The 27218-nt window shown below is 48.4% G+C and overlaps 2 protein-coding genes across 3 annotated transcripts in view; one reads left to right on the forward strand and one right to left on the reverse strand.

Moving 5' to 3' along the window:
- Positions 1–2513: 2513 nt before the first annotated feature.
- Positions 2514–4763, reverse strand: LOC146235100 (coiled-coil domain-containing protein 89). Of its 2 annotated transcripts, none has more exons than XM_084689897.1 (7): positions 4557–4763; positions 3846–4318; positions 3572–3702; positions 3331–3467; positions 3025–3101; positions 2847–2946; positions 2514–2757 (listed from the first exon to the last, which is right to left on the reverse strand). In XM_084689897.1, exons 1-7 carry the CDS (start codon positions 4614–4616, stop codon positions 2671–2673), a joined length of 1065 nt encoding a protein of 354 aa, XP_084546023.1. In that variant the 5' UTR covers positions 4617–4763; the 3' UTR covers positions 2514–2670. The 2 variants fall into 2 exon arrangements, 1 of the variants encoding a protein (XP_084546023.1); XR_014741825.1 differs by having other exon boundaries at positions 2709–2757; positions 3042–3101.
- Positions 4764–5445: 682 nt separating this feature from the next.
- lrp2a (low density lipoprotein receptor-related protein 2a) overlaps positions 5446–27218 on the forward strand; it is a 58878-nt gene continuing 37105 nt past the window's right edge. Inside the window, exons 1-21 of the mRNA XM_084689902.1 lie at positions 5446–6052; positions 11775–11882; positions 12514–12636; positions 13465–13581; positions 14319–14429; positions 14560–14673; positions 15155–15271; positions 16401–16544; positions 17637–17756; positions 18188–18316; positions 19211–19380; positions 20458–20681; positions 21432–21638; positions 21820–22022; positions 22150–22290; positions 23111–23314; positions 24046–24238; positions 24813–24938; positions 25849–25979; positions 26284–26421; positions 26812–27093. Coding sequence (XP_084546028.1) covers positions 5983–6052; positions 11775–11882; positions 12514–12636; positions 13465–13581; positions 14319–14429; positions 14560–14673; positions 15155–15271; positions 16401–16544; positions 17637–17756; positions 18188–18316; positions 19211–19380; positions 20458–20681; positions 21432–21638; positions 21820–22022; positions 22150–22290; positions 23111–23314; positions 24046–24238; positions 24813–24938; positions 25849–25979; positions 26284–26421; positions 26812–27093 — 3172 coding nt within the window. The 5' untranslated portion in view covers positions 5446–5982. The remainder of the gene's footprint in view (positions 6053–11774; positions 11883–12513; positions 12637–13464; positions 13582–14318; positions 14430–14559; positions 14674–15154; positions 15272–16400; positions 16545–17636; positions 17757–18187; positions 18317–19210; positions 19381–20457; positions 20682–21431; positions 21639–21819; positions 22023–22149; positions 22291–23110; positions 23315–24045; positions 24239–24812; positions 24939–25848; positions 25980–26283; positions 26422–26811; positions 27094–27218) is intronic.

A 27218-nucleotide genomic window follows, 5' to 3' on the forward strand; every position in this document is an offset into this window, starting at 1 on the left:
TTGTTTAACGTTGTTGCTGTCAGGTGGCATTTAAGGGAGACACCTAGGGGAAGTTTATTGTCATGTTTCAGTGTTGCTATCTCTCTCTCTCTCTCTCTCTCTCTCTCTCTCTCTCTCTCTCTCTCTCTCTCTCTCTCTCTCTCTCTCTCTCTCTCTCTCTCACTGTATCTCTCTCTCATTTTTTATGTTTGGTCAATTAAACTTAAAGGCAGTTTACATGGACTCTCCATTCATGACTACTCTACAATCCTTACTTTTATAAATGAATGAAATAGTTGTACATATCTGCACCTTTGAGCTGCAGTATGGAATCACTCAGGGACACCAGTGCTTTAGAGTGAAATCATTTATAATTGTGCAGTTTTTTTCCCTAGACCATGAAAGAAGGTGGGGTTAAGATCATTGTGGGTGTATGAGAAAGAACGTGACAAAAAGGTTTGGAATAGAGACATTCAGATGGTTATACGAAGCTGCAATCAGCATAGAAATAGAGCTGAACGTATGTGGTGCTTTACATTCTGGACTTCTAACCATTTGACCATCAGTTGTCGAGCCTGTGACCTGTGACCTTAGCGCTGTAAGGTGTGTGAAGGGCGGGGGGAAGGTCTTGTATGGACTAGTTGAGGGATCATGCAGGTTCCTGCCAGCTGTGTTGGGATGTGGGCCCTTTGTACTGCAAAGCCGGAGGCTGAGAGGAATCAGAGCAGAGCCGCTGACACGTAAGAATGTTGCACTGAATAATGGTTTGCCATACGTTTGCACCAAACACCTCTCTCCTTCACTCTGACAGGTGACAGCTTTTACTATCACGAAATATGTGACTCGAAAAGTCCACCACGGTAGTGATATTTGTGGTGGTTGTTTCAGATTCGGTTTTGTTTCTGCATTATTCAAAGAAAGATCAGAAAAATATCTCCCCGTAGGTGCAGTCTGTGACCTTTTTGACATGCACCGATGATTTTGTTGGTCGTGGATAAACAGCACTTTGAGGACCTTCTCTTTCATCTAAGAACACATAGAACCACACAGAAAGTCAAGCTGTGGCCCACGTTGCAAGCTGTTCAAACAAAGAACTGATTTTTTAATGTAAATTAATGTCCTAAGGTTATTGTGTTTGGGATACTACAGGTAAAAACCCAGATTTTTGTTCAGTTTGTCAATTTGGATATTTTTTTATATTTAGGGATCCTCCGGTAGGAGGGAACCTATTGTATTTGTTAATTTTATTATTATTATTATTATTAATCTTCTTCTCCTTGCGTTATTGATCCTATTAAAACAAACCAAAAAGTTCTGACTTAATCTATGATGAAGTTGCCGTGTTCTACATTATATGCAAATTAACGCATATTTATTGAGAAAACACGTCATTTGCATAATGAATGTGGTAAAGTTTCATTCTGATAGAAGAACACAACTTTTTTTCCCCTATTCACCTGTAGTACTCCCCTTAAAAAATGAAATTATAATTCTTGCATTCAGTATCTGTGGCCAGTGTGCATTTTGCTTGGTGCATATTGTCTACCTGTCTCTGCTAGATGTGCTTTGATTGATTGCTGTGAATGTTGTAAATCTGCACATAACATCAACATCTTTTTTTAGGAAACCTACATTAAATTAATAATCACAATTATGAGTAGGCACAAACATTTTTGTAAATTGCTTTGATTTATTGCAGTGTGAAAAACAACATACAGTATGTGACACTGTGAGGTTTGCTGAAAAAAATGCTGTTTTAAGTACTCATCCAGGTGTGCTTTAAAAAAGAAAGTGTCTAACAGGATAACATTATGCAGCAAAACCTCCAATTATTTAGTCTGATGACTGTTATCCCTCAAAAATGTTAAAGAAAGGTTTTTTCCAGCACACTGCCATTATCAGTTACAGGACTGTGACTTATTCAGCCTGTTAAATTACTAGAATTATTGGTGTTGGTTGTATTATGCTTATCAATATACATTTACAGAAAATCTATACCATTAAAATATGATCTAAATATATTTATTTCGGTTGCTTGACAATACCTTAACATGCCAGTTATTATTTTACTTGTAACAGTGTAGCGCTCTCTAGTGGAGCAACAATCTCTGATCTTCAAACATAGACGCATCATGGACAACATTGATGAACACTATAGTTGCAGAAAATTCTTCAGATATGTTTTGTCTTGTACAGACTACGAGTGATTGTTTGACAGCTATAACCAATTGACCTGCACAAAGCACAACAGACCCTTCCTTTCTTAGGACTACCAATCCCGACAGGGTATCATTGCTATCCTGGGAATGGATTAACTGTGGGGGGACGACAAGCTGACAGTAGCACGGGGTCTCCTGATGCAGTGCCTCTTCTGGCAGACTCTCCTGGTGTCTGAAGTGTTCACTGGCTGGGCCAGCGTGGTACTCTGAAGGAGACCAGCGCAGCATTCCAGTGTCCTTGGATGTAGGTAAATTGGTGTACGAAATCGTTTTTACTTCAACTTATTTGCCAGTGAATAAATGTACAAAACTTAATTTACTGTAAATCATTTGAATTTAATAAAATGCAAAACATGTTAGAATCTTTTGTTTTCTTTCGTTTTCCAAATGCATTACCAGCTTTGCACTGGTTTCGTTTTATTTAGCTGTTTTATATTGAAATGAACTGGTTCTCTTTTAAGGAGGTGTATCTTCAGCCCATGATGTGACGCAGCTTGGCATTCAACTCTTTCTCCTTAGTAAGCATGTTGTTGCTGTGCTCTTTAAAGGCTTCAAAATCCTACAAAAACAAGGGTTTACATCACTGAGCATGTTTCCTCTGTAGTGACATGGTACGAAATCAGTCTGTGTCTCCACACTTGAACCAACCTTTCTGAGCTGGTTACACGTTTGAACAGACTGATCCAGACTGTGTTGAAGAGCCTTCACTTTGAGATGTGCTGTCACGGAAGCTGCCTCCCTTTCAAACCTTGATGGGAGAGAGTTTGACCTTATAAATGTACGTACCGATATCTGTTAAACCTTCACTTTTATTGTTTGTGCTAACCGCTTCTCTGCTGCTACCCTGCTACTCTCCTCCTCCTTCCTCCGAGCCTCCACGAGCAGGACTTCTTCCTGTTTGTCCTGCAAGGTAATAAATTGAACAAAATGTTGAACTTCACAGTATCTGTTAGTGGTAGTTATTCTATAGCGCAGTGGATAATATTACCTGTATCTGTTAGTGGTAGTTATTCTAGAGTGTTGTGGATAATATTACCTGTATCTGTTAGTGGTAGTTATTCTAGAGTGTTGTGGATAATATTACCTGTATCTGTTAGTGGTAGTTATTCTAGAGTGTTGTGGATAATATTACCTGTATCTGCTTTCCTCTTTGTATGGATAAATTCAGTAATGTGTCCTTCTCTTTCACTAAGCGTTCTACTGTTTCTTTCATCTCCGTCTCTTTCAAAGAGTAAGTCTCTCTTGCCTTTTGAAGTTGTTGGTTTAATTCTGACGGACAAAAGCACCATCAACGTTTAAATGGACATGAGTGCATTCATGTAATATCTTGAATCAAATGTCATTTGCATAGTCAATGATCTTGTCAGAATCACCTGTGCACATATCTGCCGCATCAGTTAGCTGTCTTTGCACGTCACGTAACTGGTTAGACAAAGATGTCTCCTTTGACTGATGGCGTTCTGTAAGTTCCTGATGGGTTGCCTGAATGCTAGCACATGTGTCCCTGTATTGTAATCATTACTCATTAATATGCATATTGACAGTGGGGCTAACTTAGTAGAAAACACACTGTGATAGATATAGAACACTTAACATTTGAATAGTCAATTGTCAAATAATCTCCGGTGTAAAAATATGTTTCCTTACTGATACTTGTTTTGAAGAATTCTGTGCTCCTCAACAAGTGTGTCCATGTCTGTTGTGAGCTTCAGAATAACTGCCTCTTTTTCTTCTAACTCTTGAGAGAAAAGAGTATCGTTCTCCTCTCGAATTTGTTCGTTTTCTTGTCTGAGTTTGGTGTTTTGTGTTTTATACTCGTCCTTAAAAATAATCATGGCTTGATGATTACTGGCCAAATCCATGAATCTTTTCTCTAAGTAGGACGACTTCTTTCTTTCACCCTCAAGCTCTGCATATACATCTGCTCTATGGGCTTCCAACTCTGAATTTATACTTTCTAGAGCCTGACATCGACATAGCATCTCGTCAGCTCGTTGTTTCAAAATACAGATTAAACTTGACTGCTCATCTATTCTGGAGCGCAGCATCCCTGCTTCACTCTTGTCATCTTTCGAAAGACACCGGAGTTTCTCCAATGCCCTGTGCACATCTTCCACGTCCTACGGAAGAGGATAAGGATGACAGATATCCTAAATTGAAACGCAATAGCCTACGTGATTGATCAATATGGTCGATACTGGTAGGCAAATGTTATACAAATGACCATCAATAGTTTACAGTATCGTTTATAACAAAAGCTTACTAAGCTAGCTAGCTACAGTACAGGTACTAGTAGTACAGTATATATCTGCTACTGTAGCCCACAGTTGATCAAATTGACTAGGAATTTTAGTCTACCTGTTTAGTGTCAGTAAGCTTCGTTTTCAAATCTTTGGCACTTCTTTGAGGTGATGCCATGCCAAAAGCCTAAAAACTGACTCAAAACAGTTGTTTTGTAGCCTTCAACTCGTCCTTTGTTATGTCCCAGACTGAGAGTGCAACAAAGTTTCAGCTGTTGCTATTGGCAACTGTTTGTAGGATTGCATGAATGCGATCTTTTTTCGTTCCACAACAAAAACGTAGGCCTATAGATGAAATCCGTTTACAAGCTGCTAATACACCCAAACAATGTTGTACACACCTATTTACTTATTTTATATTCTTAAATTAGCAATAGAAAAGCAACGGCGGCTCTCAACGGGGTGTACTATTAAACCCCTAATCCGTCGCGTGGTGGGGCTGTCGTGCTACTATTGAGCTGTTGCTAGCCTACTTTTCAACTCATCATTTTATTCATCAGCCTATGTGAGTAGCATGTGTAGGATATCATTCACATTCAGATTTCTACCTGTCTTTGTGACCGATGCCTTGAATACAACTGTAAGATTTGTGGCAATTAGGTAGACCTAGACTAATTTGCCAAAAATATTTGGATAAAAGATTAATCGTTTTACACAAAGGTTGGCATAAGTAAGCAAGGCTACAGTATTTAAAACAATGGCGAATCTATCTCTAAAGTGCTAAACTCGAAAGATGCGTAGACTAATTCGGGGCATGGGACACTAGCCTACTTCTCCCCTGACTGTCGTACTGAGTCTTGACCCCCGTGCAATCCCGTACCGTCACCAAGGTCACCCCGAAGCTGAATAACATTGTTTCAGAACTAAGTGCAACAAGTGGAGCTATATAAATACAAGTCACAACTCCTTAACAATTTATTTCCCAAAGTTGCTAAATGATGTAGCGTTCCAACTGTTCTATCCGGCTTACATCCCACGTTTTAAACTAAGGCAACACATGATGACCAAGGTTAGGGATATGGTTTAGGGGGACGGGGGACTGACGGACATAGTTTGAATGTCTGTTTTTAAAGGGAATTGTTTTCAGAATATTCTATGGAATCTTAATTTGAATATGATAATGGTGTTCTTATAGAAAGAGACACAGCCTTTATGTGTACGTTGAAGCTGCTATGCACTTACTTTGTCCCCCATTAAGTAGGCTATATTATTGTAGCACTCAACGCGATGTCAAATCACGCGCAGATGAGACAGCCTGGGCACTGGAATGGCATTATGCAGATTCCTGGGCTGGAGGTTTAAGGGTTTTTATCCGGAGGGCCGGGCTAGGGGAGCGTCCTGTCTAGGGTTTTGTAAACGCCCCTTTTCATCAACTTGCGGGACAAGAGAGAGAGAGGCGAGCGCTGGCATCCCAGTCCCCAGAGCACCTTCATCTGCCCGGCTTCAAACGGAGCTGGACGGACCGGCCGGGACCCAGCAACAGAATGTGGAGAACACTGCCAATAAAACTTCTCCTTATATTTATTTTGTGTTTTATCCGGTGCCAGTCTCAAGGTAAGGCCAGCAGGTTTACATGTATTTATTTAATGGCCTCTAGCCAGTTTGATTCACTGTAAACCAACATAGTTGTAGTGATTCCATCCCATTGATGGAAAGCACTTGTTGCACTTCAGAATAGAACGTTGACTGACACAAGGAAGATACTCTTTCATACTTTCATTATTTTTGAGAATCTTTTTCTATCTATTGATTTGAATTTCCAACAACCACACAATTTGAAATCTAGAAATTAAATAGGTTACACCAGATGGCCATTAGATCATTGGTATGGTTCAAGACACTTGTGTTCCCCTTGGTGCCTCAGTAAACTGTTGTGTGAAATTATCCCTATTTATTTAAAGCAGTTTTTTAAAATCAAACTCGACTGTAATGTATTTTCAAAGGTTTAGTACAAAAGCCTTCCACAGACAGATTGGAAGTTCTCCTGGAGAACTTTTGCCTGAGCTTTGCCGTTGCTAGGTAACAGGAGGAAGCATGTGACTTCCAGACAATCTGTGCGGACTGCGAGCTAGGCTACTGGTAGAAACCTTATTTAGGACAATGTAACAGTTTGACGGGCGCGACATGTTCAATAAAAAATAATTTGATACCCTCTTAATAAGTACTATCTATTTGATTAAATTACTTCTCTAGGTTTTTTTTTAACCAGCCTAAATGCTGGTTAAATTAGTGTCTTTCACAGTGGTGTAGTCTCCAGAGCCTACTGCTCAAATTGTAATCTGCTTTCTTTTTGCCCAACCCTTAGTATGTAAGCTCCTTAGTGTGAATCAAGCAACTAATTACGCTGCAGCTGCTGCTGAAAGCAACCATTTCTACATAAGTAACAACAGGCATGCGTGTAAACAACATGGGGAAAGTCTTCACCCAGTAGTCATCCAGCCGCCTCTTCACTAGAATATTTTGACTTTCCTATCTAACCACCTCCTGAGTTTGCTGACTCGCATTCCAGGACAAAAGAAAACAATCTTAGTTTATAATCTGATGCTGTATTGTGTTTGTCACTTGTTCTTAAATCAACTGGGGTGGTAGGGAGTCAAGCCGGGTCTTTCTTGAGTGAAATTGCTTTATTATTTAATAGCAGGTGTTCTCATTGGAGAATCAGGCCTACCTTTGATACAAGTTACTGAACTGGGATGTGTCGTCCTATATCGCTACAATGGATTTAAACATTCAGTCTACAGAACACGTTTCAGATTATAACAGAAAAAGAGACATTTGGACATTCTGCTCTGACTCGGGGCTGTTTGCGTCCAGCTAAGGGACATGGTTCTTGTTGATCTCCTCAGAAATGTGAAGCAGGAATGGTTGATTTAATCCAGATTTATTCACCCTGTGTTTGAGAGGAAATGACCAAAAGAGCCTTGATGCAGTCAGACAGGTTACTCTCTTTAATCCATTGAGCATAATTTCCGTTGGGTCCTCTAGAGTATGGATTCACACACTTTCTTTTTTGCTTCATCAAGGTTTTTTCAAAAGGTAGTGTAGTTCAACTAGCTGACTGTTTAATGTGTAACTTCAATGTCAAGTTGTCAATGTGTTGATGTGTTGCAGAGTGCCTGTGTTGGCACAAATAGCTAATGTAACACGTTTTCAGGTGATTTACGGTTAATAAGTCATACTACTCAGGTCCTGTATGGGTAACCCCTTTCATGGTTAGTTGACCATCTCTTGCTTGTGTGCAATTATAGATATTCAAAACACATTTTCTGCTGACCAATTATCTGAATATTTGAAAAGAATGTTTTTTTGTACCATAATCATTAGCAAACAACAGCTTATAACAGGTTATGTTCAAACCATAGCTAGGCCTGATTGGCACACATAGTTCAATGACACTCTGAGTTGTACTGGCACTTTTCTGAAGATGATGATAATATATTAGGAAATGGTAGTGCATCAATTTAATCACTATCCAACAACACATAACATCAGTGTTGTTACAGTATTGTCCTGTATTTTATAAGTATACAAACAATCTCCCTGTCATTTCAAAGCTGAATACTTAGATTGAGCCTCATATATTGGGCTATGAGTTCAAGTTTGTAATGACACAAGAACACTTGGTCCTGAAATTTCACCCGGCACCCTAACCTCTGGCCTGCACGTGCATGCTAAACCTTACACATGCTGGAGTTTTTCCGGTGTAAATCCTTGAGCAACTCACTGTATTAGAAACAGGAACAGAAGTTAACACAGTTGGCACAAACAGAGGCCTCTAATCCTTTCCCTTCATGCAGAACCCTCTGCCTATGTTCTAGAACCTTCCGCCTATGTTCTAGAACCCTCCGCCTATGTTCTAGAACCCTCCGCCTATGTTCCAGACTACTCTGATGCAGAGGGTGCAGAGTTTAAGCGAACTAAACGCTCATGGTGTACTGAAGTGGCAGCCTGTGTAATAATGAGATATAGAGTCAAGAAAGTGTTCATTATTATGTTTTTTTTTTACTGTGCTCCGTTAGTGCAGAACATCAAGTCAATTAATTCCAGTCCATGATATCTGAATTATATATAGTTTTTGCATGATTCTTTTATACAAGTATGGGTTATAAGTAAGGCTTCATTCATCACGCCTTGGCTTCTTTTGTACTCATGCCAATACCAAACTCCCTTGGGCTTTCTCTGTTTTGTGTGTAGCGCTGAGGGGCCAAAGTCAGTTGTTTGGCGATTGACTGCATTCTGCTGCATTGATTTCCATATGAAATGGGCAGCAGCACTTTGCTGTGACAGCATGGATGGATCCAGCGCGCACCACGCTGCCAGACATTTTCTCCGCACACACTGAAAGAGCGCGAGGGGACGCAGCGAAACAAGGCAGTATTGATGAAAGACGGAACACGTCTCGCAGGGGCCCCACATGATTAGAAAGAGATGTTTTGGGGGCGAGGGGGGGGCGGGGGGCAGACGTTTTGTGTGTGTGTAGAGGGGATGGTGTTGAGGGTGGGGGGTTGGGATGGTGTAGGTGACTTCTCTTGTTGACTCTTGTTGTTTTTGGAGGAAGCTTGACCGTATTGTGCTGTGCGCTGCACCTCCACCGTGCCTTCTGCGCGGTGACACTTCCAGTTATGAGGTTGCAGCCCTGCTGGCTGGGCTGTTGTGCCTTTGTGATGTCACAGTGGGGTCTGGGGGCATTGGGGAGGCTTCATTCTAATGAAAATTCCTCTGCTGCTCCTCTTTGTTTGTGGTGGTAGGCTGTCCTCCTCTTCCTCCCAGGAGAGGGTGGGCTTCTCCCTGCTGTGGGTTTAAGTTGGCTAATTAGAAAAGACATGGTGAGGGAGAGGGGGGAAGAAACACAGCAATCTAAAGAAAACAAAGACACTAACGAAAAAAAAGTACCAATCCTAGAATACCACTTTCTTAACAGCATGCAGCTTAGCATCATCATTTAAGGCCTTCTGCTCCTGTTTCCTTGTAACAGTGATTAGCACAGTTAAATGAGATCTATTTTGATCTTTGTCAGGAAGAAAAAACAATTTAAGGATTAAGACATAGTTACAAAGAGGATGATTTCATTGAATGTAAGAACAAGCTCAACACAAGATCGTACTGTTGAGAAGTCCACTCTGGTCTGCCAGTCACCTTTCCCAGAATTGATACTGTCAGGAAACACTGGCTCCATTTGAAGGTCCCAGAGGATTGGTTTCCTTTTGGCAAACGCTTTAAGTTGTTAACCCTAAAGAGCAGTATTAACAGGCTGTGCCTGTGACCATCTCTCAATGCTATAGAGTGTCTGAACAGTGACCCTACTTTCACTTCTCCGTCACACACATTGCTTCCTTCTGTGTGGTCATTTTTCCCTGATGAACCATTATTCATGTTTAGGTTGGTCAACACAGTTTTCTTTCATACTAAAAGTGTTGTACTTTGACTTGTGAGTGCCCTCAGACTGCGGACGTACTGAGAGATGTCCCGGGGAACTGAGCTGTCTCAGTGGTGTCGCCGTGCCCAGGACTGTGCCCAGGAGTCGGCCGTGATACTGTATGCTCTGATTGTCCTACCTGCCATGTTACAGATGATGCTACAGCTTCCAGGGATCATTGACTCGCAACAAAGGCTGCCTTTGAGCTGACGGGGGGAGCAATTTTATCATTAGTAAACTGAGCAGGAAAAAGTCTTGCCTCCCAATTGGCCGCTGAAGGAGTTAAATATGAAGCCCATTTGGCTGGCGTGGTTTGAAAGTGGTTGGTGGTGGTGTGGGCTAATTAATCTGAGACGAGACGTCATGATACGAGAAGGCCCTCGTAACGCTTTTAGTGCAGTAGCACGGGCTTCGACCCCACTACTCAAGTGGAAGTGATCCATCTTTAAAGAGCACATTACATAAAGGAGATGATAAACCGCTGACTCTCCTACAACGAGCTGTCCGCTCGCACAACATTAGTCAAACGAATGGGGGTTGAGGTTTTTTCAGACAACTCTTATTTTCTTTCTGTGCGTGTTGAAGGGCAAGACTGAATCATCTCTTTGCTTTTGTCCTAGCGTGTGTTCTGTGATCGTCACGTTAAACGTTGTTTTGAAGCACACGCAGACGCCAACGCGCCACAGTAACTACCGCGATTATTTCAAGTTCACAACTGACCCTGTTCTTGACATATCCTTATCGTGTGAGTTGCTCCAACACAACTGGAATTTGAGGTAATTTTGTTGTGATGTGGGAGATCGTAGTGTGGGAGGGTGGTGTTCTGGAAAGCTGATAGGCACTGCCGATCCTAGATGCAACAAAGAGTAAGAGATGGCTGTTCCAAGTACAGTACTGTCTGTCAGTTATAGTTTTAGGCATTGACATCTTTGATTTACATGATGGGTAAATCATGTGAATTTATTTAGCTGTTTATACGTTAATGTTAATGTATGTTAGCGTGTGTGGAAGTGTTTAAATTTGAGTTGCACTGACAGGTGGTTGTAGATTTGTTATTAAAATGTGTGATTGAATGTAATTAAGAATTTAAAGAAATCAGGCCTACGAATTTGGTTCATTATTCGGTCAGTGTCTCCTGTTTGTTTAGGAGCTGAGAAGTTGGCTCAAAAAACAAACAACCTGTCTCATCCCCTGCACATGTTTGACCAAGAAGGGAGGGAGTTTAAAGGTAGCGGATAAGACCACCAACCCCAGGCATGCACCACCAACCACCACCTCACTTCTCCCTCAGCAAAGAATTTGGGTTTGAGGGTTTGCGGTACCACCCGGTACCACTATTTATCCCAATTACATTACTGACAAGGAACCGCATGCACCATAAATCAGGTTGTCAGAGAGAGACAATCAGAATTGCGCATTCCTGTATGGTACGCGTCTGACGGAACGCTCTGCCAGTGAACTATGCTGCTCCCGTCGGTATCTCCTGGAGCCCGTCGGGGAAGGTGGAGTGGTGGTACCTTATCTCCTGAGATGCCACTCAGTTAGAAGATCAAAAGGAGGCTCGGGATGAGTGTGCTGTTGTGTAACTGTCGGGGAGGATGGAAGGCACGCTCATCCCCGCGGCCTGTCGATGCTGTTAGCACCACTCTCCATCAGTACCAGACATTTTCTAATACGCCTCAAAGTGATTTGATTAAAGAAGATATCTTTTTATTGACTGTGTTTGTGAAGGACGGCTGAGAAATAATGTTTATTATGGGATTAATAAACAGAATATAAATTAAATAACCTTGGGTTAAAGTTATAAGTGATTATTATATTATCATTTTTATTAAATAAAATGTTGTGTTTGGTTTGAAGGATGTGAATCGTATCAGTTTCGCTGTGGGACAGGACATTGTATCCCAGAAAACTGGCGCTGCGATGGAACATCCGACTGCACAGACGACTCAGATGAAAGTGACTGTGGTGAGTTCTCTAACCTAGACGACACACCCGTAGTATCAGGGGCTGGGATTTGATCCTAACTCAAATCATTTAGTCATAATGCAGATACTTTTATCCAAAGCGACACACAAATAAGACATACATTCACAGGGCTTTTATTACGCCTTAGCTGGATAGAGACAATGTAATCACCTCTATTCTGGGAGAAAAAAGAAATCCTTTTTTCTTTTTGACCGACTGGGGCACCAAGAAGCCCGTCAGAGTAGATACGAAGTGATGTTCTGTGTGATATTCTGTGTGTGTTCTGCAGAGTGGTAGGGTAGGACCCAAGTGCAGGAGAGTAGGCAGACATGGCGTCAAACAAAGGGTTTAATTTCTCAAAACAGGAACAGACAGGGTACTCAAGATGACAAGGGTAAGGACAAGACAAAGACGGGACAAAAACAGCATCTATATATACAGAACCAAACAAGACACAGGTGAACTTGATAAGACTCATGAGAACTGAAACCACTCAACGAGACACAGGTGAAGACAGTGACAGACAGGGAAACACTAGGGCAGGGCAACACCAAACACAAGGGGGGACGGCTGTGGCCGTGACACTGTGTGTGTTCTGTGTGATATTCTGTGATGATGTGCGTGTTCTCAGGTCATGTGACATGTGACGGGAGTCACTTCCAGTGTCTGAGTGACGGAGAGTGCATCCCAGACGTGTGGCTGTGTGACGACGAGGAGGACTGTGAGGACGGCTCGGACGAGCGCCATCACTGCCGTGAGTCCCCTCTCACCTGCTCCCCCTTCCTGTTTCACCCTCTCACCTGCTCCTTCCTGTTTCACCTTCTCACCTGCTCCTTCCTGTTTCACCCTCTCACCTGCTCCTTCCTGTTTCACCTTCTCACCTGCCCCTTCCTGTTACACCCTCTCACCTGCCCCTTCCTGTTTCACCTTCTCACCTGCTCCTTCCTGTTTCACCTTCTCACCTGCTCCTTCCTGTTTCACCTTCTCACCTGCCCCTTCCTGTTTCACCCTCTCACCTGCCCCTTCCTGTTTCACCTTCTCACCTGCTCCTTCCTGTTTCACCTTCTCACCTGCTCCTTCCTGTTTCACCGTCTCACCTGCCCCTTCCTGTTTCACCTTCTCACCTGCTCCTTCCTGTTTCACCTTCTCACCTGCTCCTTCCTGTTTCACCCTCTCACCTGCCCCTTCCTGTTTCACCCTCTCACCTGCCCCTTCCTGTTTCACCTTCTCACCTGCTCCTTCCTGTTTCACCTTCTCACCTGCTCCTTCCTGTTTCACCCTCTCACCTGCCCCTTCCTGTTTCACCCTCTCACCTGCCCCTTCCTGTTTCACCTTCTCACCTGCTCCTTCCTGTTTCACCCTCTCACCTGCCCCTTCCTGTTTCACCCTCTCACCTGCCCCTTCCTGTTTCCCTCCCCAGGATCAGAGCAGTCGGCCCCACACCATTAGACGTGTTTCATGTGGGGGTTTTGGGGGTATGAATTCATGAGTGGGACCCAAATGTCAAGACAAAGCTCAAACATCAGAGAGAAATGGGAAAACCTTTGACACTTGTGGCTGTTTCTGGTTAATCTCCCTCCAGCTGGACGGACATGCACCAGCGGGCAGTTCAGCTGCAGCAGTGGAGCCTGTATCCCAGGAGAGTTCAGGTGTGACCGGCTCCCTGACTGCTCCGACGGCTCTGACGAGAGAGACTGCCGTAAGACACCCCACCCCCCCCCCCCACACAGCCCCCCCCCCCGCACACACCCTTCCCCCCCCCCACACACACACCCCCCGCCACACACACACACCCTCCCCCCCCACACACACCCTCCCCCCAACACCCTCCACCGTGGCTCACCTTCTTTGCTGCAGGCTCCCATGGCATTTTAATCAATGTGTTCAGATTAAGAGGCTCGCTGACTGACAAAACGGGCCACAATATGCTTCTTGTTGTCAGAGGTTGATTGCGGATTCCTTGGTGGATTAGTCAAGCTGTAGTTCAGCTGCTATTCCATTATTGTGCCGACAAGGTGGAGTCACAGCGCATTGCGGTAATCGCACAATGGCAGAAAGAATGCTGTAGCTGCTGGTGGTGTTAATAGGAAACTTTAGTCTTTTATCCACCTCATTAGCCTTTGACAAGTGTCTCTGGTGAGGGATACTAGAGGAACACTCACAAGTGATCTTCGGGGCTGTCAGTCGGGCCCCACTCTGATTTCAAGGTGGGAAAGCCGAAGGTATATTTGACATGTGACCCAAAAGGTTCAAGGAGTTTGATTCATGACACAGTTAATGAGATTAAACGTGCTCTGCACCCAGCAATAGGGCTACTTCAGTGGTTACCTTGAAGAGCCCACGGTTTTTACTGTGGCACATACTTTAGAGTGTAATATAGTCAGCCTGCTAGACGTGTCTGATCCTCGGCTGTTATTTGTGTCTCCCTGTCCCCAGACTACCCAGAGTGCTCAGCGCTGAGGTGTGCTAACGGCGCGTGTTACAACCAGAGTCAGCGCTGTGACCAGTCGCTGGATTGTCGTGATGGATCCGATGAGGCTAATTGCAGTAAGTGTCCGGTGCACTCTGACAGTGACGCGCAAAGCTCATTCCATGCGTCAAAAGACTGAGGAGGAGGGTAGCTTGAAGGTCTGTGGTCTGGAGGAGGGGAGCTTGAAGGTCTGTGGTCTTTCTCCAGCACAACACTGCAGCGCCGGCCTTTTCCAGTGTCGCAACGGAGAGTGTGTCCCTCAGCGCTACGTCTGCGACCATGACGACGACTGCGGGGACAGGAGCGACGAGCAGAACTGCAGTACGTAGCTCCGCCCAACTCTCCTTCTACCCTCTCCCTCCCATCCCATCCCTCCCTCTCGTCCTCCTCCCCCATCCCTCCCTCCCTCGTCCTCCTCCCCCATCCCTCCCTCCCTCATCCTCTTCCCCCATCCCTCCCTCCCTCATCCTCCTCCCCCATCCCTCCCTCCCTCATCCTCTTCCCCCATCCCTCCCTCCCTCATCCTCTTCCCCCATCCCTACCTCCCTCATCCTCTTCCCCCATCCCTCCCTCCCTCATCCTCTTCCCCCATCCCTCCCTCCCTCATCCTCCTCCCCCATCCCTCCCTCCCTCGTCCTCCTCCCCCATCCCTCCCTCCCTCGTCCTCCTCCCCCATCCCTACCTCATCCTCATCTCTGAGCCCCTCGAAGGCAACTCTCATCCAAACCCTTTCATACAAGGATTCTTCCCCTTACCTCTGCCTCCCTCTGAGCGTCTGTGCGTGCTGCTGTCGTCCCTGCAGCCTACCCCACCTGCAGAGGGAGCTACTTCACCTGCCCCAGCGGACGCTGCATCCACCAGGTCTGGCTCTGTGACGGCGAGGACGACTGCGAAGACAACGCAGACGAAAAAGGCTGTGGTATGGATCCCTCCGACTGTCAGGACGCTTCTCTGAGCAGGGCCCAGAGCTGCCCCCCTCCTCATGCAGAGCAGGGCCCAGAGCTGCCCCCCTCCTCATGCAGAGCAGGGCTCAGAGCTGCCCCCCTCCTCATGCAGAGCAGGGCCCAGAGCTGCCCCCCTCCTCATGCAGAGCAGGGCCCAGAGCTGCCCCCCTCCTCACGCAGAGCAGGGCTCAGAGCTGCCCCCCTCCTCACGCAGAGCAGGGCTCAGAGCTGCCCCCCTCCTCATGCAGAGCAGGGCTCAGAGCTGCCCCCCTCCTCATGCAGAGCAGGGCTCAGAGCTGCCCCCCTCCTCATGCAGAGCAGGGCTCAGAGCTGCCCCCCTCCTCATGCAGAGCAGGGCTCAGAGCTGCCCCCCTCCTCACGCAGAGCAGGGCCACTGGGAGGAAACGTGCGGCTGTCGTAGCAGAGCCGCAGCTCTGTGTGAACCCAGTTAACCTCCAGTCTCCATGGTTGGTCGGGGTTAGCGGGGCGCAATGCTTGTGCCCCTTTAAGTGTGTTATTCAAATGCCTCTTTGTGGCACAAGATTGTTCAGCCCTCCAAAGGGCTTTTGAATTCCTCCACGCTGCGGTGAAGAGTGTGTGTTTTTAGAAGATGGGCTGCAGAAGCCCTCACCACTCCCATGTGACCCTCTCAAAGCTCGGACCCCCCTTGGAGATTTAAAGGGACCGTTCCACCCCCCCCCAGACAATGAAGTCTGAGTCGCCCTGCCCTTGAGTTCAGCTGAACATTCCTCCGGAGATAAGGCTGCCTGTCCCAGCTGCATACCTCACACATTGTGTCTGCTTTGTCAAACCTACTATTGTGACATGTGTCAAACTCCTTTTTTGGAATTCTCTTATTGCTTTCTCTTTCTCTGCGTCTGGGCGAGAGACCCCAAATGCAGCTCTCCCTCTCTCTGGGCGAGAGACCCCAAATGCAGCTCTCCCTCTCTCTGGGCGAGAGACCCCAAATGCAGCTCTCCCTCTCTCTGGGCGAGAGACCCCAAATGCAGCTCTCCCTCTCTCTGGGCGAGAGACCCCAAATGCAGCTCGCCCTCTCTCTGGCCGAGAGACCCTGATTGCAGCTCTCCCTCCTGTTGTGTGTAGATAATGTCCCACGTGAGTGCTACCCTGGAGAGTGGCCGTGCCCGTCCTCAGGCCTGTGTATCCCCATGGAGCAGCTGTGTGACGGACTGAACCACTGCCCGGGGGGGGGGGACGAGACCAACACCACCGCTGGACGCAACTGCAGTTAGTAAAACACACACGCACTCACTGTCACTCACTCTCTCTCTCTCACTCACTCTCACGCACTCTCACGCACTCTCACGCACTTTCACGCACACTCACTCACTCTCACACAGAGTGGTAGGGTAGGACCCAAGTGCAGGAGAGTAGGCAGACATGGCGTCAAACAAAGGGTTTAATTTCTCAAAACAGCCACACTAGGGCAGGGAAAAACCAAACGCAATCGGGGACGGTTGTAGCCGTGACACACACACACACTCACTCACACACCCTCACACACGCACACACACACGCATGTAACTACATTGAATTCAATTGTGTTCATTTAAACAAAACCAGGGCTGTGGTTCGGACCACTTTCCCACGCTCCTGTTGTTGACGATGCTGTATGTGTGTGTGTGTGTTATGGTGCTGTGTGTGTGTGTGTTATGGTGCTGTGTGTTTGTGTGTTATGGTGCTGTGTGTGTGTGTGTTATGGTGCTGTGTGTGTGTGTGTTATGGTGCTGTGTGTGTGTGTGTTATGGTGCTGTGTGTTTGTGTGTTATGGTGCTGTGTGTGTGTGTGTTATGGTGCTGTGTGTGTGTGTGTTATGGTGCTGTGTGTGTGTGTGTTATGGTGCTGTGTGTGTGTGTGGCGATGCTGTGTGTGTGTGTGTTATGGTGCTGTGTGTGTGTGTGTTATGGTGCTGTGTGTTTGTGTGTTATGGTGCTGTGTGTGTGTGTGTTATGGTGCTGTGTGTGTGTGTGTTATGGTGCTGTGTGTGTGTGTGTGTGTTATGGTGCTGTGTGTGTGTGTGTGTTATGGTGCTGTGTGTGTTATGGTGCTGTGTGTGTGTGTGTGTGTGTGTTATGGTGCTGTGTGTGTTATGGTGCTGTGTGTGTGTGTGTTATGATGCTGTGTGTGTGTGTGTTATGGTGCGGTGTGTGTGTGTTATGGTGCTGTGTGTGTGTGTGTTATGGTGCTGTGTGCGTGTGTGTTATGGTGCTGTGTGTTATGGTGCTGTGTGTGTGTGTTATGGTGCTGTGTGTGTGTGTGTGTTATGGTGCTGTGTGTGTGTGTGTGTTATGGTGCTGTGTGTGTGTGTGTGGCGGTCAGGCATCTGGAGGTGTCCGTCTCTGAGCTGTGAGCATCGCTGCCACGCCTCTCCCGAGGGCGGGGCCTGCTCCTGTCCGTCAGGATACGTCGTCAACAGCAACGACAGCCGGTCTTGCGTTGGTAAATACATGTTTATGTTTCCTCCATTTAGCCACACTACGTACAAATAATGCATGTAGAAAGTACAGTGGAAGATCAAGGATCAGAAGGGCACAGATCTACAGTGTTCTGGTGGTCAGTCAAGGAACTGTCTGTATTTAGTAGCCACGCAAATAGCCACATAAATATCACACACTTTTTACTTACACCCAGTGACACAAAGTGACTTAATACTTTCCAAAAAGCAAAAAGGCCCAAGGCACTCTTCTGGTATTTTTTTCCAGATGACTGTTTCATGGTAGAGTTCTAAAACATAAACAATACTCGTTACATGTTACAATGGAGATGAGTTAAAACATCATACTTTGTGGGAAATAAATATGAAATGTGTTGAGAAATCAATGTAAACCGACGATCCTATAATCTGATGGTCTGTTGATTGCGTCCTCCAGACTTTAATGACTGCACCATGTGGGGCGTGTGTGACCAGCTGTGTGAGGACCGGATCGGAAGCCACCACTGCAGCTGCAGAGAGGGCTACGTCCTGGAGCAGCACCGATACTGTCGTGCCAACACCTCCTGTGAGCAACCCTCTCTCTCTCTGTCTCTGTCTCTATCTCCCTCTATCTCCCTCTCTCTCCCTCTCTCCCTCCCTCTCTCTCTCTCTCTATCTCTCTCTCTGTCTGTCTCTGTCTATCTGTCCATCTATCTATCTATCTGTCTCTCTCTCTCTCTCTCTCTCTCTCTCTCTCTCTGTCTCTGTCTATCTGTCTCTACCTCTCTCTCTCTCTCTCTGTCTGTCTCTCTGTGTCTGTCTATCTGTCTCTATCTGTCTCTATCTGTCTCTATCTGTCTCTATCTGTCTGTCTGTCTCTCTCTCTCTCTCTCTCTCTCTCTCTCTCTCTGTCTCTCTCTGTCTCTCTCTTTCTCTCTGTCTCTCTCTCTCCCTCTCTCTCTCTCTCTCTCTCTCTCTCTCTCTCTCTCTCTGTCTCTCTCTCTCTGTCTCTCTCTCTGTCTCTCTCTCTCTGTCTCTCTCTCTCTCTCTCTCTCTCTCTCTGTCTGGACAAGCTGTGTTTGAGTGCTGCTTCCAGCCTCCAGCCAGGCCCCCTCAGCCCTGCGTTGTGCCCCTGTCTGTCAGCCCCTCTGGCTATCCTGCTCTGCTTTCTGGTGCATCGTTGCGCACTGAATGTTGTTTTAGTCAGACGTCTGCCTCTGTGGAGCAGAGAATGGCTGTTGACCGAGAGACAAGAGACCACTCTGCCCCTGAGCCTGCAGCCAGGGGAGAGACACTGCTGGGAGGGCAGAGCTATGTGTCTTAGCTGGATAAGATCCCACCGTTCTATTTAGGAAAATAAATCAACCTAACTCGAATACTTGTGTATAAACAGATTGCCAGAATTTGCTCTGAATATAATATGAACAAACTAACATATAGAAGTTTGTCAGGTGAATGAAGGTGTTCTTTCCTGTTGTAGCTGCCGCTCCCTCGCTGGTGTTCTCCAACGGCCGGGACTTGATGCTGGGTGACATCCATGGGCACAGCCTGCGCACCCTGGTCCACTCCCAGAACAGAGGGGCGGCCGTGGGAGTGGACTACCACTACCTCCTGAGACGGGTCTTCTGGACGGATACCATACAGAACAAGGTAACGCAACACCCACTTTTCATCCAAGCCCCATTATCGATGCATTCCCCATGAAGCCGTCAGGGCTGTATTTCTAATGCCCTTCCAGTCCAGAGGATAGACAAGCTTATCGTTTGGGGGAAATGCTTGGCTTGAACAGGAACTTGCCCTGGCAGTAGGAATTATTCGACAGATCTCTGGAGATACCGGCGCTGCTGATACAGTAATAAAGCGAGAGCTGTTGTCTCCCATGAGACCAGTGAGGGGAAGTAGACCTGGAGTGAAATCCTAACATCCCTATCTTGAAAAGAGCCTGATATACGGCGTATGATGTTCGCATGGCGCTGTGCCGGTTCTTGTAACCGGATCACGTTCAAAGTAATCACGCTGTATTTGTTTTCAGCAAAGGCCCCTCTTTTAAAAGCTAGCCATATGCATTCTCTGGCCGGCACCGATGCCTTTGCTCCGTGTCTCCCCTGGCTTCGACGGGGTTTGAACCTGGGCCCTGAAGCTTAAACGCAGGGAGATGGTGGGAGCCTGGTATCTGTGTGTCCCGCCCACCTCTGAGTGGGCAGGTCAGTGGGTTTGCAGCGGAGCCCTCACAGACAGGGCATGTGAACGCACCTGGGAGGTTAAACTTGCAGGCTACTTTCACATCTTTAGTTTCTCTTTAAACAGGTCAGCTGAAAATCCTGCTTTTTTAGTCGTCTGGATCTCATTTCCAAACAGTCAGAGCCGTAAAGAGCAGTTTTCCCCCTCTAGGTGCTCAGTGTCAAGGCTTCAAGCCTGAGAAAATGGTGCCATCTTAAAATGTGTGTGGGTGCGCGCGTGTGTTTCAAAATGCTTCCTGTGACACCAAAATTGAACGGAACAAATGAAGTGGTCAATAGTTTGACAAATGTAAATAGTAGCAACTTGCTCTGTCATAGCGCATTGCGTGGCCACTGTACCATGGTACAGCTCATCAAAGTGTTTCTTAAGTCTGCTTGTTGTCTCCATGCATTTCCGGAAATTGTAACTAACCACCAAAGACCTGATCTCCTTCCTGACATCAAAGCTAATCTCCTTCCTGACATCAAAGCTCTCTTTTGTGGGCAGGTGTTTTCGGTGGATATGGACGGTACCAACCTGCAGGTGGTTTTGAACGTATCGGTTGACTACCCTGAGAACCTGGCGGTGGACTGGGTGAACAGTAAACTGTATGTGGTGGAGGCCAGCGTCAACAGGATCGACATGGTGGACTTTGACGGGAACAACCGGGTCACGCTGATGGCAGAGAACCTGGGAAACCCAAGAGGACTGGCTGTGGACCCGACAGTGGGGTGAGCATGTCCTCCTCTCCTCCCCCTCCGTCCGGTCGCCCATCCATACATCCTCTCCTCCCCTCTCTCTCTGTCTGTCGTGCTTGATCGGTAGGGAATAATAAGAGTGTGTGTGTGCGTAAGAGATTAGCTGATTGTCCTGGGGGGGGGGGGGGGGGATTAGCCAGGAGCAATAAAAGTGATGACCCTCGTTGTAATCCAATAGTACAGTTCAAGAAGATAGGATGGGCCACGGGTGGCCCCAGGTAGATTGAGAAGTGACAATGAAAGTACAGTTTATCTGTTGACATGGGATTTAGAGCGATTGACTGTATCCCTAAAGTAGGGACAAAGGCCCAGTCATTTCAGCTCTTCTTGAATTAAAAAAGGAAATCCCTGTCTTTAATTCTACACTTTCTCAGATAGTGGACGGCTCTCATGGAAGTGCATACACAGCTGTGTCTGTGTCACGTATCATGTAGATGCTAACTAGCTAGCAGGCTAACTCTGGACCTGTGTGTCTGTGTCATGTATCATGTAGATGCTAACTAGCTAGCAGGCTAACTCTGGACCTGTGTGTCTGTGTCATGTATCACGTAGATGCTAACTAGCGAGCAAGCTAACTCTGGACCTGTGTGTCTGTGTTATGTATCATGTAGATGCTAAATAGCGAGTAGGCTAACTCTGAACTTGTGCGTCTGTGTCAAGTATCATGTAGATGCTAGCTAGCTAGCGAGCAGGCTAACTGTGGAGCTGTGTGTTTGTGTCCAGCTACATGTTCTTCTCTGACTGGGACTCTCTGAACGGAGAGCCGGGTCTGGAGCGGGCCTACATGGACGGCTCCAACCGCTACGGCATCATTAGAACCAAGCTGGGCTGGCCGGCCGGGATCACCCTGGACCTCGAGGCTCAGCGGGTCTACTGGGTGGACAGCCGCTATGACTACATCGAGACCACAACCTACGACGGCCTTCACAGGTAACTACGGTTAGACGCCGTTCTTCTTCTTTTCCGGGGTCAGAGTTGTTGAGGTCCAACTCTGAAAACAGTCGTCTTGATGTACCTTATGGGAATAGTCTTGATGTACCTTGTGGGACGATGCAGCTACTGTGCAGCCTGCTTGGGAGGATCTCAAACGGCTTGTTTGTGTCCGTTTCAGGAAAACAGTGGTTCATGGAGGGGCTGTCGTCCCTCACCCCTTTGGCATCAGTCTGTTCGAGCACACGGTGTACTTCACCGACTGGACCAAGATGGCGGTGATGAAAGCCAACAAGTTCACCGACAGGAGCCCTCAGGTGCTGTACACCACGGCCCAGAACCCGCACGGCGTGGCGGTCATCCACCAGCTCCGACAGCCGTACGGTGAGCGCCACAGCGCTCACATCCAAAGCACACTTCCATGACGCTCAGTGGGTCCTCAAACAGCCTTCTCAAGCCTCAGTAGGCCCCTCAGTGCAGACAGTTTCTGAGAGTGTTTGTTTTGTTCCAGTGTCCAACCCATGTGGCACAGACAGGGGTGGCTGCGAGCACATCTGTGTACTCAGCCACAGGAGTGACAACGGAGGCCTGGGTTACCGCTGCAAGTGCCGCATGGGCTACGACCTTCACGCCGATGCCAAGAGATGTGTGGGTAAGAGACCTGCGCTGGACTGTGATAGGTAGACGTAGTCACTGGGGGCGGGTTCAGGGGAGACCATTCAGATTAAGCCCAAGGTTGTCTGTGCTCCTTAATGGATTCTCTTCAATAATTTTTGTTCTTTGGGTGGGATTACAAATGCAACCCGTGTCCAGTTTGTCTGCCGTCAAACTTCCAAATCAAAATCAATCTTCATTTGTATAGCCCTTTTTAAAGTAATAATGTTCATTTAGCTGATACTTGTGTCCAACGATAACAGTGGACGGTGTTGAACCTGCGACCATGCAGTCGAATGCTTTACCACTGAACAAGTCAAGCCCTTTGTCTGTTCCCAGCAGTGTCTCAAAGGCCTTGTCCCCTGTGTCTCTCCCCTGTGTCTCTCCCCTGTGTCTCTCCCCTGTGTCTCTCCTGTGTCTCTCCCCTGTGTCTCTCCCCTGTGTCTCTCCCCTGTGTCTCTCCTGTGTCTCTCCCCTGTGTCTCTCCCCTGTGTCTCTCCCCTGTGTCTCCCCTGTGTCTCTCCCCTGTGTCTCTCCCCTGTGTCTCTCCCCTGTGTCTCTCCCCTGTGTCTCTCCTGTGTCTCTCCCCTGTGTCTCTCCCCTGTGTCTCTCCCCTGTGTCTCCCCTGTGTCTCTCCCCTGTGTCTCTCCCCTGTGTCTCTCCCCTGTGTCTCTCTCCTGTGTCTCTCCCCTGTGTCTCTCCCCTGTGTCTCTCCCCTGTGTCTCTCTCCTGTGTCTCTCTCCTGTGTCTCTCCCCTGTGTCTCTCCCCTGTGTCTCTCCCATCTCTCTCCTGTGTGTCTGTCCTGTGTTCTCCACAGCTGTGCGTCAGTTCCTGCTCTTCTCCAGCCAGCTGGCAGTCCGAGGGATCCCCTTCAACCTGTCCTCCCAGGAGGACGTCATCCTGCCCATCACAGGGACGCCCTCCTACTTCGTTGGGGTGGACTTCAGCGCCGAGGACGACGCCATCTTCTTCTCAGACACGGCCAAAGACATCCTCTACAAGCAGAGAGTGGACGGCACAGGTGCGGATGGCACGCTGCGTATATGATGGGATGGATTTCCAATACGATTTCTGTTCATCGTCGAATTCACAATCAAACGTGTTTATTCTCAGTGTAGGATGGCTGTTGACTTGTTTTTGTTGTTGAAAAACATCTAAAAACATTTGAAGGAATTGGACGTGTTTCAACCTTGTGCACATCGCTGGCTCATACCCTCCCTGCAGAGAGCTGGGGGGTGTGATCCAGAGAGGGCTGGGGGGGGGGGAGTTAGGGGAGGGCTGGGGGGGGGGAGTTAGGGGAGGGCTGGAGGGGGGGAGTTAGTGGAGGGCTGGGGGGGGGGGAGTTAGTGGAGGGCTGGGGGGGGGGGAGTTAGTGGAGGGCTGGGGGGGGAGTTAGTGGAGGGCTGGGGGGGGGGAGTTAGTGGAGGGCTGGGGGGGGGGAGTTAGTGGAGGGCTGGGGGGGGGAGTTAGGGGAGGGCTGGGGGGGGGGAGTTAGGGGAGGGCTGGGGGGTGTGATCCAGGGAGGGCTGGGGGGGGGGAGTTAGGGGAGGGCTGGGGGGGGGAGCTAGGGGAGGGCTGGGGGGTGTGATCCAGGGAGGGCTGGGGGGGGGGGGAGTTAGGGGAGGGCTGGGGGGTGTGATCCAGGGAGGGCTTGGGGGGGGAGTTAGGGGAGGCTGACAGCGTATTGACTCGGCTTGTGTTCCGCTTTCCTCTGCGTGTTAAACGGTGTCTTCGCTGCTTTGATCTGCGCAGGCAGGGAAGTGCTGGCAGCCAATCGGGTGGAGGGCGTGGAGGATCTGGCTTACGACTGGATCTCCAAGAACCTGTACTGGACCGACCCGCGCTACAGGAGCATCTCTGTCATGAGACTGGCCGACAAGTCCAGGAGAGCCATCGTACGCAACCTGAACAACCCCAGGTCCATCGTGGTGCATCCTGTCGTCGGGTAAATGAAGGAGGGCTGGGTGTGGGGGTGTGTGTGGGGCTAGATCCTGTCAGCAGTCAGGACAGCCCTCCAGTGTCCTGGTCAGGGGACAGTCACAACCCAGAGAGAGCGTTAGTGAGACTGAGAGAACCTTGCTTTCATCCCAGATCCCTCCTGGGTCCCTAGGAACGGAAAACAACATTATCAAACGAGCCACTTGTGTCTGGTCACACCTTCCACAATGCCGGCGCTGCACACCCATTCATCGATTGTTCACGCTTTAACCCTCCAGCTGATAAAAGGAGTCTTTATCTGGTGCTAGTGGAGGTAATTTCCAATAGCTCCAAAGCCACATGGCTTCTGGGTCCACCAGCCTAGATTAGTTCAGCATGAAGGCTGGTATTGTAGTGAGCACTAAGAATTTGGCTTAAACGTAAAAGCCCAATGGAGTTCTCCAATAAACCGTCTATGTTCCACTATGAAAGATGGGTCACTTTTGTGCGCCCGCTAGGGAACTCCTTTGTTATTAAATGTGTCAAATCACAATACTTGATTCAGATTTGATTTTGTTGGTTGTTGTGTGTTTTTCTGGCAGGTATATTTTCTGGACAGACTGGTACCGTCCGGCCAAGATTATGAGGGCCTGGTGTGATGGGTCACATGCCTCGTCGATTGTAAACACAACGCTTGGCTGGCCCAACGGCCTGGCCATTGACTGGAGGTGAGCCAACAGTCCCTGGCACGCTGGCACGCTGGCCCGCTGGTCCTACCATAATGGCCAGCCTCACAGTACAGTACTCTCCCTCTTCCAGTAATTCTCCGTTTGCAGGCAACACGAAGCAGTGAATGTCAACAAGAAAACAAGTATTTTTGGGTTGACTAACTCTGACTGCGTTTTAACATTGTGGTCTGACATCATCTGGTCTAACACCTGATTAAGCGTCTTATGTTCATCTGTAATCTGTCCACCGATAGAATGTTTGTGCCACTGTGTTTAAATGTTGCCTCCCTCCACTTCCCCCTCCTCCTCCTCCTCCTCCTCCTCCTCTTCCCCCTCCCCCTCCTCCTCCTCCTACTCTTCCCCTTCCCCTTCCCCTTCCCCTTCCCCTTCCCCTTCCCCTTCCCCCTCCCCCTCCTCCTCTTCCCCCTCCTCCTCCTCCTCCTCTTCCCCCTCCTCCTCCTCCTCCTCCCCCTCCTCCTCCTCCCCTCCCACTTCTCCCCCTCCTCTTCCCCCTCCCCCCCCTCCTCCTCCTCCCCCTCCTCCTCCTCCTCTTCCTCCTCCTCCTCCTCCTCCTCCTCTTCCTCCTCCTCCTCCCCCTCCTCCTCCTCCTCCTCCTCCTCTTCCCCCTCCTCCTCCTCCTCCTCTTCCCCCTCCTCCTCCTCCTCCTCCCCCTCCTCCTCCTCCCCTCCCACTTCTCCCCCTCCTCTTCCCCCTCCCCCTCCTCCTCCTCCTCTTCCTCATCCTCCTCCTCCCCCTCCTCTTCCCCCTCCCCCTCCTCCTCCTCCTCTTCCCCCTCATCCTCCTCCTCCTCCTCCTCTTCCCCCTCATCCTCCTCCTCCTCCCCCTCCTCCTCCTCCTCCTCCTCCCCCTCCTCCTCCTCCTCCTCCTCCTCCTCCCCCTCCTCCCCCAGCTCAATGCGCCTGTACTGGGTGGATGCCTTCTTTGATAAGATCGAACACAGCAACTTTGACGGGCAGAATCGTCTGTCTTTGGATCGCATCACCCAGATCTCTCATCCGTTTGGCCTCACCATCTTTGGGGGTAATTGAGTCTTACCTTCATGGTAATCAGTTAATAAAGCAGAGAGAAACATCATAGCTGTTTGATTGTAACAACCAACAAGTGACTTGTGCCATTGAGACATTTATTGATGTATGAATCGGAGCCTTGGTGCCATGGAAATGTCAATCCCTAGGATGTAATAAGGACTCTGATTGATGCTACTTTCAGGGTGTAATTACTAAGGAATCTTAACCATGAGATGTCTGGGGATGATGGGAGAGTCAGGGGTTGCGCTCAGGTATTCGCCGCCTGTCTTCACAGCAGTCTTTCTCTGCTTCCTCAGGCTACGCATACTTCACTGACTGGCGCCTGGGTGGTATCGTCCGTGTCCGCAAGAGCGACGGCGGGGAGATGGTGACCATCCGGAGGGGAATCAGCCACATCATGCATGTCAAGTCTTTCAACTCCTACTCCCAGACAGGTGGGTCGCTTTCCTCACTGCTGCTGCTGCTGCTGCTGCTGCTGCTGCTGCTGCTGCTCGCCTCCCTCACGTCCTCCTGCCCCCGCTTGTCTGTCACTTTCAGGATAATTATACCTTTCTCTCTCTCCCTATACCTCCCTCTCTCTCCCTCCTTCTTTCCCTCCCCCTTAACTTCCCCTTTTCTCTCCCCCTCCCTCCCCCTATACCTCCCCTCGACCTCCCCCTCTACCTCCCCCTCTGTCCCTCTCTCCCTCCTCCTCTCTCTCCCTCTACCTCCCTCTCTCTCCCCCTCCTTCCTCCCCTCTCCCCCTCTCTCTCCCCCTCTACCTCCCTCTTTCTCCCTCTCTACCTCCCCTTCCCTCCCCCCCTTCCTTCCACCCCCCTCCTCAGGTTCCAACTCCTGCAACAGGGAGATCAACCCCAACGGAGACTGCAGCCATTTCTGTTTCCCTGCGCCTGACTCCCAGCGTGTGTGCGGCTGTCCGTATGGCATGAAGCTGGCTGGCGACCAGCAGGCGTGCGTCGACGACCCGTCCAACGAGCCTCCCACCCTGCAGTGCGGGGCCAACTCCTTCTCCTGCGCCAACGGGAAGTGCGTCCCCCACAGCTACAGATGCGACGGCGCCGACGATTGCCATGACAACAGCGACGAAGCAAACTGCGGAACTCATAGTAATGCATGACGCGTCTGTCTTTAGATGAAGTGTCAGTTAGACTTCAGATCAGTGTAGAATAAATTAGAGTAGAATACTTGAACTAAAATTTAATCCAATTTTTTTTTTTAAGAAACTTAGTAC

The sequence above is a fragment of the Hypomesus nipponensis genome, chromosome 23 (assembly GCF_054491055.1).
Source record: "Hypomesus nipponensis isolate SF chromosome 23, ASM5449105v1, whole genome shotgun sequence".
Lineage (NCBI taxonomy): Eukaryota > Metazoa > Chordata > Actinopteri > Osmeriformes > Osmeridae > Hypomesus > Hypomesus nipponensis.

Excerpts from the sequence above, each read along its gene's own strand:
- LOC146235100 (XM_084689897.1), bottom strand. The coding sequence starts at position 4,616 with ATGGCATCACCTCAAAGAAGTGCCAAAGATTTGAAAACGAAGCTTACT. Across the intron at positions 4,319-4,556 it reads AGCTTACTGACACTAAACAG|GACGTGGAAGATGTGCACAG; the intron begins GTAGACTAAAAT and ends CCTCTTCCGTAG. Across the intron at positions 2,947-3,024 it reads AGGGTAGCAGCAGAGAAGCG|GTTTGAAAGGGAGGCAGCTT; the intron begins GTTAGCACAAAC and ends TCTCCCATCAAG.